The 12,872-nt window shown below is 34.8% G+C and overlaps 2 protein-coding genes across 4 annotated transcripts in view; both read right to left on the bottom strand.

Moving 5' to 3' along the window:
- Positions 1 to 1,661: 1,661 nt before the first annotated feature.
- Positions 1,662 to 7,798, bottom strand: hlfb (HLF transcription factor, PAR bZIP family member b). 2 transcript variants are annotated; one of them, XM_082152641.1, is made up of 4 exons: positions 7,513 to 7,798; positions 6,422 to 6,751; positions 4,996 to 5,210; positions 1,662 to 3,779 (listed from the first exon to the last, which is right to left on the bottom strand). In XM_082152641.1, the coding sequence occupies exons 1-4, from the start codon at positions 7,610 to 7,612 to the stop codon at positions 3,561 to 3,563; spliced, it is 864 nt and encodes a 287-aa protein (XP_082008767.1). In that variant the 5' UTR covers positions 7,613 to 7,798; the 3' UTR covers positions 1,662 to 3,560. The 2 variants fall into 2 exon arrangements, with proteins under 2 accessions (XP_082008767.1, XP_082008768.1); XM_082152642.1 differs by having other exon boundaries at positions 1,662 to 3,776; positions 7,513 to 7,797.
- Positions 7,799 to 10,769: 2,971 nt separating this feature from the next.
- Positions 10,770 to 12,872, bottom strand: part of stxbp4 (syntaxin binding protein 4) — a 34,077-nt gene continuing 31,974 nt past the window's right edge. For both annotated transcript variants that reach the window (XM_082151168.1, XM_082151169.1), the window contains exon 22: positions 10,770 to 11,947. In XM_082151168.1, the coding sequence (XP_082007294.1) occupies positions 11,845 to 11,947 (103 nt within the window). In that variant the 3' untranslated portion in view covers positions 10,770 to 11,844. The remainder of the gene's footprint in view (positions 11,948 to 12,872) is intronic.

Genomic DNA, 12,872 nt, shown 5'->3' with positions numbered 1-12,872 from the left:
AGGCTTGTAATTCCTGTTGCCTGCCCTTCCTTTCAGATGGATTGCAGCCAGGCTGAATGCAGGCTGGGATTAATGTTAGATCCCAATCTGCTCCCTCTGCATTTACAAATGGCTTTATATAACTCCTAGTCTATTTGATAAATGCCACATAATCCCAGAGGAAGTCATCTGTGTGTCTCGTTTAGGCCACACCCAGAAGCAGCACGTACTGATCAGATCTGAACACATGTCATAGCAGGAGTGTATAGTGACCATCATGCTGTTGACAGGAAGCTCATTCTACAACATGCAAAAGGTTTAGACAGAGAGAGCTTGACTTATTGCGTGCATGTCAAAGCTTAGCTGCATATTCTCTGGAAAGGAATTATTGTCTATATTTCTGTATGGCCTACTTTGTGTTTTACTATTAAATCTCATATACAGTGTATATTATCATAATTTATATATATATATATATATATATATATATAATGTAATGTAATGTAAATATTTAAATATTCAAATTGTTAAATATATATTTAAGTATAAGCATAATTCTATAATAATAATATTGAAATGTTTAAAAGTATAAAATGTTATATACATATATATATACATATACATATACATATATATATATATATATATATATATATATATATATATATATATATATATATATGTATATATATATATATATTAGTTAATGACAAACGTAAATTTAAAAAATGTAAAAATGTTTATATAGCCTATACATTTAGTATATTTTTGTAATTTTTAATTCGATTTCTATTTTAAAATTAATTTACATACTTTTCAAATATATATCTACAATACTGATACATCTGTTGTTGGTGATGACAGTGATGACGACAGTGATGATGATGTGTATAAAAGAGGAATACGAATATTTTGTAACACTAATGACGGAGCATTGACAACATCTGTTTAGAGGCTGGAAGAAGGTCTGGCTCTTACCCAACCGATATTTGCTGACCAACAAAATTAGAGAAATATCATAAGTTTTACCCGTCTAATGATTATATTGTTCAACAATTTAAAAAAGACATTGATGTAATGTGCACTTTCTGCTCTATGAGTATTGAAACAGTTACCCATTTGTTTTGGCACTGCCCTTTTGTCCAAAGTTTCTGGTTTGACATTTGTAAATTTATTGCTGAAAAAATTTAGAAAGATTTCAAGTTGTTTTGGAAGGATGTTCTTTTTGGCCTTTATGACCTCAACAGAACTAAGACTAGGCCTAATGAAACTTTCATTATTAATCTCACGTTCCTGTAAACTGTGCAATTGTTGAATAAAGTGTCTTAAAAAACCAACAAAAAAAAAAACCAACAACAAACATGCCTTTTTGGATAGGCATTGCGCTCTAGTGGTACGATTGAGAATAACAACTATAATTTGTCGATCCTTTAGCATTCCACAGTATTTTTTGCAATTATGTGACGCCTAATGCAAATCTTTAAAGAAAGACTTTAAATATTTATAGTATAACATATTTATATTTCACTCATTAAACGCAACATCATCAAATATCAGCTTTTCAAAAGCTTTTTATTTTCATTAACAGGAAAAAGGAACCAAAAAGGACCACAACAGACAACATATTTAAAATATTGGAGTCAAATAATCATCTGAAGAAAGACCGTTAAAATTAAACATGCTGTAATTTAATATATTTAATATAAAATACATTTTGTTTGTTGAAATACACAATTAACAACATTCTATGAGGCCAAGAATAAAATTATTTTACCAAGTTTGGCAATCATACATTAATATCATATTTCATGGTTGTACATCACAACCATTACATGAGAAGTATTAACAATATAATTTAACAACAAAAGAAACATGAAAAAAGTTTCGATATTGATGCACTTAATAGTAAAATGCATGTATAAGAATAGACAAAAAAGGTAAAGAAACTGATCGCATGTAAAGTTCATAGTTCTAAACGTTTTATATTAATGCCCATATACAGTTACCTGTAGAATTTTGAACTTTTTCATATAGTTTGATGCATATATAAATATACAGTATACATCAAATTACATAAAAATCAATTCATATGAAAATACTGTGCAAAAACAAGAATAACTTTGTAAAAACATTGAATATGACAATATTATTGTATTTCATATCATTTGGTCTGTAGTAAAGACTAATAGACATAAAATAACACCGTACATCTACATTCATTTCACAACTCACCAACAAAAGGCAAGATATCTGTTTCAATACACTTTATATAGGCCTATAAGGTTGCCTCTTTGTGTTAGCAATAAAGGAATTGAGACCTTGTTCAATGTGCTTTCCTTTCATCCCAGTTTGAACTCAAAGCATGTAGAATAAATGACGTTCTGATGAAATGACTGCAACAGGCAGTTCCACCTAAACAAAATTAGCTTCCCACACTTAAAGGTATAGCGGAGGATCTTTCCAAATTTTAGATAAGACCCGCCCTCTCCACTTTTTGAAAAGTTTGATTGATTCACCAGAATGATTGACAATTAGGAGGACCAATAGTTTAGACTACCCACCAGGAAGTAAAACATCCTCCGCTATACCTTTAACATAGTGTGGACTTTTTAACTAAAAGAACCCTTTTCACACTTCCGGGGTTCTCAGAAGCGGAAGTCGTCATAGTTGGGTAAAACTTATTGTATTTGCATTCGCTCTAATAGCAAAAGAAAAACAAATCCACGATAGCGTTTCCTCGACTTTCCAAAAGAAAAGAAAAAAAGAGATTGATTGCAGCAGTCAGAAGAGAGAAAGATGTCAAATTTGTCATCACTCCCCCTTGCAGCAGTTTTTTTATAGTATGTGTGTTTTAAAAAAAATGAAATTATTAAACGTTACTAGATTTGCAGTGTTGATAACCGCAGATCATCATCACGGTCCGTGAAAAGGTCCAAGACATACCAGTTTATCTTTCATATTCACTGAACTGAAAGTCCATTTACCTGTACATTCACCTACTGGTTCATAATAAAATAAGAGCCAATTTTAATCACACTCTATGTGGCACAGGTTTCCAGAATCTGGCATCCTTATATCATTACGCTTTGTATGTACAGTAAGCAACTTGATTGTCTGTTTTCTAATAAGGATAGGCTATAAAGATATTTAATAATTATGAATTTGTTTCAAACTCTCAAATCTTGCTACATTCTGTTCTGTCAGTGAGAATAATGTCTTTATGGACACAAAATGCCTAAAGCAGCTTTTGCACATGTACCTCCTCTCTCATACACAGCACACATGCGAGTCTGTAGGAGCAGATTTGACTGCTAAATCATGACTAATCAAGGCAAACGTCTGTGGACAAATGCTACAACACACTAAAATAATGAGTAACACGGCTTGGCAAACAATGATGGCTTTGTTTGCGATGACAAATAGAGAAAGAGAATGAGAGATCTCTACACAATGAAACGTTTCAGCCTTCTAAGGTGCCGAGAACAGACTGAGGTGAGGGCTGGCTGGAAAACAGGCCCAGCGGACCTTATCCACGAATATTGTCCTTCGAATTGGAAGGGAACTTCAGGACCCGTGGAGTCTCACAGGGTGCCATGCCGAGCTTCGTACTTGGTTAAGATGTTTTTGCACCGCCCGAGCTCTTTCCGTATGTCGGCAACTTCCTGTCGGAGAGCAGCGTTCTCTTTCTCCAGGAAACCAGCCCGGATGGCAATCTGATTTTCTTTTAGGCGCCGAGCGTCCCGTGACCTCTTGGCGGCCACGTTGTTCTTTCTGCGCCGTGCCCAGTATTTGTCGTCCTGCTCAAATTATGCAGAAAAAAAAAAAGGGTGGGGAAGAGACAGGAGCGCCTAGTTACATTATGTCAAGATTATTATTTCAAGCTTTTAAATGGTTACATGTTAACCCGACAAAGCCTATTGTATAAGTGACATGCAACTTTCTAAGGCCTCTAAGATATAAACATGATCACAATTTCACCTTCAGGTTGGAGTATGTTTTTGCTGTGAAATATTTACTGGTTTTTATAAAGTAAACGTGAGAATAAATGTTCTATTGTTAGAAATATTTCAAGAATACCTGTATGTTTGGGTTTACTTGATTATCCATAGAAATGGGAGTATTAAATATGAAACGTTAGTTTATTATTTATTACCTCTCAATCACTGTATTGCATTGCATTATGTTTCGCTCCAACAGTAAAAACTATAAAGCTTTGGTCAAGTATTTAAATATCATCTTACTAAGACATATTATTGGGAAATATAGAGTGACGGCTCATATTTATATACATTTTATGTAAGTAGTCTGCTATACTGTTATAAAATCTAAATTTACATTACAAGCTCTCAGACATTCATCTTACTTTTTGGCCATATCAGCAACTGCACCAAATTGCATATTTTTGCTGAATTTTGGCCAGTGAATTTTTTTCCCCAACTCAAATATTCTGCTATATCATATTACATAAGCCATAAAAGCCTGATGTATCAAATATGATACTCAGCAAAAGCCTCATTCAAACTTTTCAAGTTTTTTTGTCTAAAGGTTCAATAAATAGTTCCATTTAACAAAAAATATATTTTTGACTATTACTGCATATGTCAGGCTTTACAGGGCTAATAGCAACTGTAAATTCAAATTGATATGAACAGATAATTATGACAAACCATAATTATTTATGTTTAACAGGGCGAGCACGAGAGAAAACCGTCCGTCATTGTGACAGCAAGTTTTCTCACGCATTTGCTGCCGTGCAATCAGCTTTGAGCAATTTACTACTCCGCAAAGCTGGGGAGGGATCCACTTTTATTTGAACAAATTAAAAAAGGCAAATCCTTTAATCCCAAATGCGACAGAACTGGAGCGATCCAAGGGAGGATCACGTGGGCCAGGCCGCAGAAGGATGAATGAACAGAGATAAGCTTCTTAGCAAGAGCCTGTTGCCCAGCTGGTCAATGGGTGAAAAGAGTGACCAAACATACACTTTTGGGGGCTGAATAACTTGACCCAAGTTACCTTCATATCATCAGAAATGAAGATTTTGCGTGCTTTTTTGATCATAGGCTGAGGTTTCAGCTCCTCTTCCGAGAACTTGCATTTCCGTGGGTCGAAAACCTCCTGGCCCGGGACGCTGGACAGAGCGAGGTCCGCCGGATCGGGCTCGTAGTTCACTGGTATCTGAAGGGCCTCCGGGTCTATAGGACTTGGCGTGTTACGTGATGGAGGCAAAACTGTAAGAGAGAGAAGAAAAAAAGATTTATTGTAGACTCAGTGGCAGAAGTGTAATTTAGTGGTAATGTATTGTAACTAATGGTGAAAAGGCTGTCATGAGCATATCAGTCCACTAGGTGGTGCACCAGACATTCATAAATGAAGTACAAATCAAAAGCTGGCAGTACAATCTTTTTTGCCAGGATAAAACCTTTTTCTGGAAAGCATTTCAGATTTTCATCCTGTGTCCATTTTAGCAGATTTTTTTAAATAATAATTTTAGTTGACATAAGGTTTTCCACAAAACTATGTTTGGATGTCGCGCAGCAAATTCTCAGACTAGGAAACTATTCATCCGTCTGCAAACTTTAGTCAGTGGTCAGTTTACTTACTTTTATAAGTTTTCAGAGTTTCAACACAAATTTCTTCAGTTAATATTCAAATGTCAAAAAATCTCATTTCTAATCAATTTGATATTTTTGATATTCAATAAATTGATCACTTTTATTATTATTATTATTGATTTCAAAGACCGAACTGAACAAGAGATCAGTGGATTTACCTGATACTAAATCCACAATTCCAAAACGACATACAGTTTACATAAAGTTTTATATAAAACTATGTTTAAATGTTGCACACCAAATGCTCAGACTAAAAGAGTCATCGGTTTGCAAATTCTAGTCAGTGGAAAATGACATTACAGGCTAGTCAGATATTTCCATTCACATATGAACTCAAAAGCTTGCAGTGGGTGGGAAAGTTTTTACATTTGACAACTTATTTTTCATAAGAAAAAGCCCACATCCCACATATAAAAACAACTGCTCAAAAATCCTAATTTTCTCTTCTCCACAAAAGCCTCTCTCATTTTTTCATTGGGCTTTCTTTTCCAAAATACAACTTCATACAGTCCTGCCATGTCACCACAGTGACACTATTTATGATCTTATCATCTGTATATTATCATCTAATTATAAGCTTATAAGTAACCTTGTTCTTTGAATATTAAAGTAGAACAGAAATTCAGAATAATATGGGTAAGAATAGGAACAGAGCAATACGGATGAAAGGCTGACACACTAAACTGCATACTCTGCTTCCCATTTGCACCCACACACTTTCATATTTAGATAGTGACATCTGACCCAGCTTAACATCATTTTAAAGGGTTGTTTTTAATCTATAGAGTGGGTCTAAAGTGACACAGTGGGACACAGAAACACAGTACCTGTTCTGCCCGGGCTGTGGAGGCAGTTCTGAGGAACCATGCCCGTGTGGATGGAGGTGATGGCCCGGCTGCTGAGGTCCATGACTGAGATGGGGGTCTGTGGCATTGAAGCCTGCTGATGCTGCTGGTGGAGGCTCTGGTCATGCTGTGCGGGACTGGATGGGATGCCATTTTCAGAGAGGAACTCCTCAAGGTCCATATACTCCAACTGAAAGCTGTCTCCATCATAAGACAATGTTTTATCCCAAAGCGTTGGCCCTAAGAAAGCCGACTGTGGAGCGTTTCTCTCTTCTTCTAGCTTTTTCACCTTCTCTCTCTCCTTCCCAAAGCCTGTAAGGATATTACCATTAGTTACAGTAACGCATCAACATTTGATACATCTAAATTCAAATCGCTTTTTTAAAATAAAAATGTATAGAATAGATAAAAAAGGATTTGTAAGTGCTTTTTTAATTTTTCAATGATTTTTAAAGTTATAATTTTAAGTGACTGTTCTTAGCTGCAACATCAGCAATGCACAGTAAAAAAATCCACTCATTTAACATTGCAATTTTTTTTCCCCGTTTTATTTGGTTTCACATGTTTTCAGAGTTTTCAACTCAAATTTCTTCATTGTTAATATTCAAATTGTTGGTTAAACTGAATTTTTAACTGAGTAATATTAATTAACTACAAGTTGATAGAGTTAAAATTAGGGTTAAGGTTTGGTTTAGGATTAGTTACTTGCAATTATGCGTAATTATACTTTATTACTAAAGTAGGCTACATGCATTAACGTGTAACTGCATCACCTTTATAAAGTGACCACATTGTTCAAAAAAGTAATTAGGCTGCAGTTAAAATTAGGTTTTAAAGCACTGTCTTTAATGCCATTCAATTTTCCATCATGTATTTTTAAAAAGTATTATTCAGAACAAACTATGTGATGTTTCTGTAAGTGAAGTTTAAATAAATCTTCAAAAGAGCAAAAAACCAATAGCTATTTATTCTGTAAATCACAGCAGGAATCGGACGACAGCTCTTAACAGTAAGGTCAATAAAATGATTATTCTTCATATGCTACAGTGTAACAAAGTGAAAGCTTCGATCACCTTCATCTTGCCCAGGTAGTTTCAGAGGTTTTTCCAGGAGCGCCTTCAAAACGCCGTGAGTTTGCGGAGGTAGGAACGCTGGATGCAGTGGTCTGGACATAATCACTCTTATTCCGTCCGAAAAGTATTGGTGAAACTGAAATTGAACTGAAATTAAGGGCTATGTAACAGGTAAATAAGCTTTCATTCGTCTAAGAACGACAAGTGAAAGAACCAGCTCTACAGCACCAGCATAGGTGGCTTGAAGTGCGTGAGTGTATGTGTGTGTGTGTAAGAAATGTGATGATCATCACCATGTGTCAAGAGTGAGGCGAGTGACGTCAAACAATCAGAGGCGGGGCCACCCTTTCGCTCCACTTGCTAGCTGGCAGTTTAGAGACTGTGTTGCCATATCCTCTTGTCATTATTTTTTATAATTGATCTTATGATAAAATGTCTGCTAAATAAATAATAAATAAATGTAAATTTGATAATCAAGGCTCGTTTTTTTAAAAAAAATACAATTTGAGTTCTTTAGTGTTTTAGGGTCAAAGTTACAGGGATGTCACCCTTTTTATTGTGGCACAAGCCTCAGTGAAACAGGTGCCCTAGTGAACTACTGTGTGTGCCGTTGAACTTGATTTCACCAAGTAGGCTACAACATGTTCCTGGATCAACATCTTTTTTGATCCTAGAAAACATTCCAATCAATCAATCAATCAATCAATCAATCAATCAGATTTGAGGGACACGTTAACGTTTACAGTTTATGTCAATTTAAGCTTACAACCAGGCGGGTTAGCTGCTTCTACATCAGTGTAATCAAACTATCATTTGAAGGTGAAGGTGAACTAGCTATCCCTTTAAATCATATTTAAATAATTAACTAGCCTAAATAATATGTATTTACTCATGTTTACTCATGTTAACTCATTTGTCATCATTCATTTATTTTTCACAAGCGAAGGTTTTCAAACCGTGTTTCATGGTTAAGTTGCTTATGTTTCTATAGAGATCTGGCAACAGAGGGGAACGTTTTGCTGGCTTGCGAGTGGAGTCTACCTGCAAATCAGCTGCAGTCTGCAATATATTCATTTCAGCTAAATATTTATCGAAGATATGCTAACTTTAATTTACCAGCGTAAAGAAATCTGAAGGCTGAAGGCTTGAAAGTGCCATTGCAAGTGAAGTTCCCATCACATTCACACATGCTGCCTACAAGCGGTGGAAAAATCGAAAGCTTGCAGCCCAATAAAGGGGCGTTAGTTTAGCCTGAACAGATCTATAGTACAAGTAGTTGTATACTTATCTCAATTAGTTTTAAATAAAACGAGTGATGTTGTTACAACCTACCCCACTATTTTGTGAATTTATTGTGGTTATCAGATTTACTTGTAGGCTACTTATCAAAACTACTAGCATCATTTCCTTTGAGAGATTTGGAGAGGATGATTGCATATCAAGTTATTTTGAAAAGGTAGGAAGTGAGTCAGTCAGCATTTGGAGGCCAAAAATCAATATGTAAGGGAGGGAGGATTATATAGTCCGTTTTTTTTCAAAAGTTGCCTATTATTATACATTTAGCATATAATTCCATAATAGGCTACATGATAATCCTCATTATTAGAATGATGCATCAACTGAACAGACCAGTGTGACATACTGTTTCCAAGCACGATCACATAAACTAAGCCTAAACGCCCTGTTAACACTTTTAAAATGGGAAAAATGAAAAGCTCCCACTTGTGATTTAAACTTATGCACTCGACTGTTCCCGTAATCTGTGCTGCTAATACAATTTTTCAGGAGACATCTCCTCCCCCGTCTTCCAACAAATGACTGGCATATTATCTTTTCAAAGCCTACATTCATGTGTAGCCTAGTGACAAACTTTACAATTCAGATCTGACCCATACATTGTTACCCAGTGAAGGTAAAGTCACAAGATGTATACAAATGGACAGTAAATACAAGTAATTTTCTAAATACAGCAAACTGAGTGTAAAAGGGAAATGGATTTTTCTATCAGGGTCCTATAGAACTTGTCTTTCTTCTTTTTGTTACCTTGGTAACTGGTTGCTAAAGCAATCAGACGTGACGTTGCTTTGCAGAAAAGTAGGCCATGACTGGCCGCTCCTCCTCTAAATTGGAACAACTAAACCACATGTTGTAACATGTGTCTGACAAATTGGAAACAGATTGCAACTACTTAGGAGGCAAGCAGACCTATAGAGAAACCTTTAATACTCTGGAATGATTAATTAATTATCATTACTGTCATCTTTGAAATCTTTTAAGGGGGACACATCACACCAAAACTCGCTAATGTCTAGGCTAGGAAGTTTGTTATTGTTTTTTAGCAATCTGACATCATCAAATAATGAAATCTTAAGCACAAAGATAAGAGTTTCACTTGTGAAAGAAAGTCATATATGGTCTGCATAATATGTGTGTGTGTGTGTGTGTGTATATATATTTATGAAGAGTTCAGATGCAAAAGCCTCTAAGTGCCATCTTAAATTTTCTTCTAGAATGATCATTTTTATCAAGCTTGTATATTTAAATTCAGTAATTTCACTTAAATGGCAATGAAAATGACCTATTAATTGTCATTTAAGTGAAATTACTGAACTTAAATCTACGAGCTTGATAAAAATGATCATTCTAGAAGAAAATTCCAGATGGCACTTAGAGGCTTTTGCATCTGAACTCTTCATATATATAATATATATATATATATATATATATATATATATATATATATATATATATATATATATATATATATATATATATATATACATACATATGTATATATATACACACAAACTTTTATTTTAGAATCGATTAACCGTGATTAATCGATTTGACAGCACTAGAATGAGTGCAACCATGCATTATAATTTAAATACAAGATATTTGCAGCAAGTTCTATCAAAGAACTTTGCTGAAAGACTTTTTGCTCAGGTTTTTTATTTAACAAATTTTAACAGAGTACAGTATATTATTACTTCAGTGTTCAGTATTTAGGCTACTGTAATAGTTAATAATTCATAATTGAAGGCTTTTTTTCTTTAGAGGACTGTTTTTATATGAGATGCAAGAGCATTTATGTGATTTAACATTTCCCGGAAGCATCAATACTGTTTAAAAGTACCTGCTGTGGCATGGAGGGAAGAAAAAAAATCTATATTTCTTGCCTAGGGTGTAAAGTGCTTGTGAAGTGTACACTCAACCTGAAATAGTCAGATCCAGCTAATATTCTTTTAAAAGGCAAAAAATGTGGATGGGTTTTTATCAGTCGATCTTTAATACAACCACAAAAGTATTCACATTAAAGGAAAAACATAACTCTTCATGATCTACCATAAAGAGATCTCTGAGACTAAATTAATGCTGTTAGGCAGAGTGAATTCACAACAAAGCAAATGTGCCATGTTGTGTCCTTTTCCAAGAAATTGTACACATAAGGCTTAGGGTACGTTAAACTCACATTTCTAATGGAAGCGCAGAACTAATTGCACATGCAAGAGAAGACACTTTCACAGTTATATGTATAATGGCTAGAAAGTCCACTAAGGATAACAGCAGAATTAAAAATGCATCTTTATATGAAGAACAATAATAGTGAACCCGTGCAAATGATTCCTGAAGAACTGTCGCAGAGCTGGTTCAAGGAAGTTTGAACAAGAAAACAAATTCCTGTTTCAACAAATCTACTGTATGAACAAATGCTTTCACAAATAGTGGATCAAAGTAGCAGAAAACACAAGCCAAACTGAATGAACATCACAGAAACAGTCCATCCTGATTAACTCACAGTGTTCTTCCAAAGTTCCTGCTTCACCGAAGAGGCCACGTCCTTTGACTTCAAACAAGTGCAATTATGTTTGACTTTTTCGAAAAACAGATTGGGTCTCTCCATTGTTTTTGTCAAGGTGCAGAATATAAAGAGGTCAGTGAATAACATGAGGGGAAATTCCTAAAATGTCAGAAAAACAGTGGACAGACAGAAAAACAGGAAAAAACTCAAACTCAAATGTGAATTCTCAAACCATCAAAGAGCTTTGGAGTATTTGCTGCATATTTCAAAATCAGTTAGAAATCAACTAATGTTGAAATTCAGATTCATACGGAGCCCTGCACATGACATGCGGACATACGTACACATCATGGAACCAATTCTTAATTTATGGCTGCATGTCATGAGTGGGGCCCCGTAGATTCATGTGGAGATTTTCTTCTGATTGTCATTTTTTATAATGCACATATCACTTGGTTTTATGCGCTGGGTTGTTTTGATGTTTTTCAGCAGAAAGAAGCAGAATTGTGCACACAGTCTTCGGAATCAGTCTAGGCTTCTGGAGAGTTCAGGGTTTGGTCATTTGTTCTTGGTTCTGACAGACCCAAAGATCTCATTACAGGGTGCGTCCATGATGTTGTCTGAGTTTCGTGACTGGAGGAAAAAATAAACATCCGATTAATAAATGACATCTAGATTAAAAGAGAGACACTGCTATTCAAATGTTTGGGGTTGTTAAGATTTTTTTATGTTATTGAAAGAAGTCTCTTATGCTCACCAAGGTTGCATTTACTTAATCAAAAGTTGAGTTAAAACAGTAAAATTGTGAAATGCTTTTTCAATTTAAAATCGTATTTCAAAATATTTCAATATGTAATTTATTCTTCTGTTGGCAAAGCTGAATTTTCAGCAGAATATACTCAAGTCTTTAGTGTCACACGGTCCTTCACAAATCAATATAAGATGCTGATTTGTGCTTAACTCTATGCCCGCCATGGACGGAATTTTCCGTCATTAATGAGACAGCGGCTGCATCCTAAATCGCATATGTCCCTACTATATAGGCTAGTAGGCGAAAAACAGTATGTGACAGAAGAAGTATGTCCGAATTCACAGTACTCATAAAAGAGTAGGCAAAAAGTACCCGGATGACCTACTACTTCCGACAAAAGTGCAAAAGTGTGCATACAATGGATTACATTCATGAATGAATTCTTTCTACATTCATACTACACACACTCATACTACTGTATATAGTACATAGGTTTTTAGTGGTCGTGAAATAATTACTTGTTTAAAATAAGCACCTACTCAAAAGAGTATGCAGATTAGACTTTCTCAGCTTTTTGTTCCAAATGTTGCTTATTTTTATGAAACTTACCCACAATCAAGTGGCAATAAAAAATATTTAAAAAAAAACACTGGTGGGGAAAGAGTAAGGAAACATTTATGTGGAAATTAGTCGTACTGGTACATTTTTTGTCTATTTTTTGATGAATAGAAAGTTCAAAAGAACAGCATTCATTTGAAATATAATTTACAATGTAAAAGTCTTTACTGTCACTTTCAATCAATTTAA

Source organism: Leuciscus leuciscus (assembly GCF_965113295.1).
Source record: "Leuciscus leuciscus genome assembly, chromosome: 21".
NCBI classification, from domain to species: Eukaryota; Metazoa; Chordata; class Actinopteri; order Cypriniformes; family Leuciscidae; genus Leuciscus; species Leuciscus leuciscus.
Note: the sequence above shows the minus strand (reverse complement) of the source record. Positions and strands in the feature narration are given on the sequence as shown.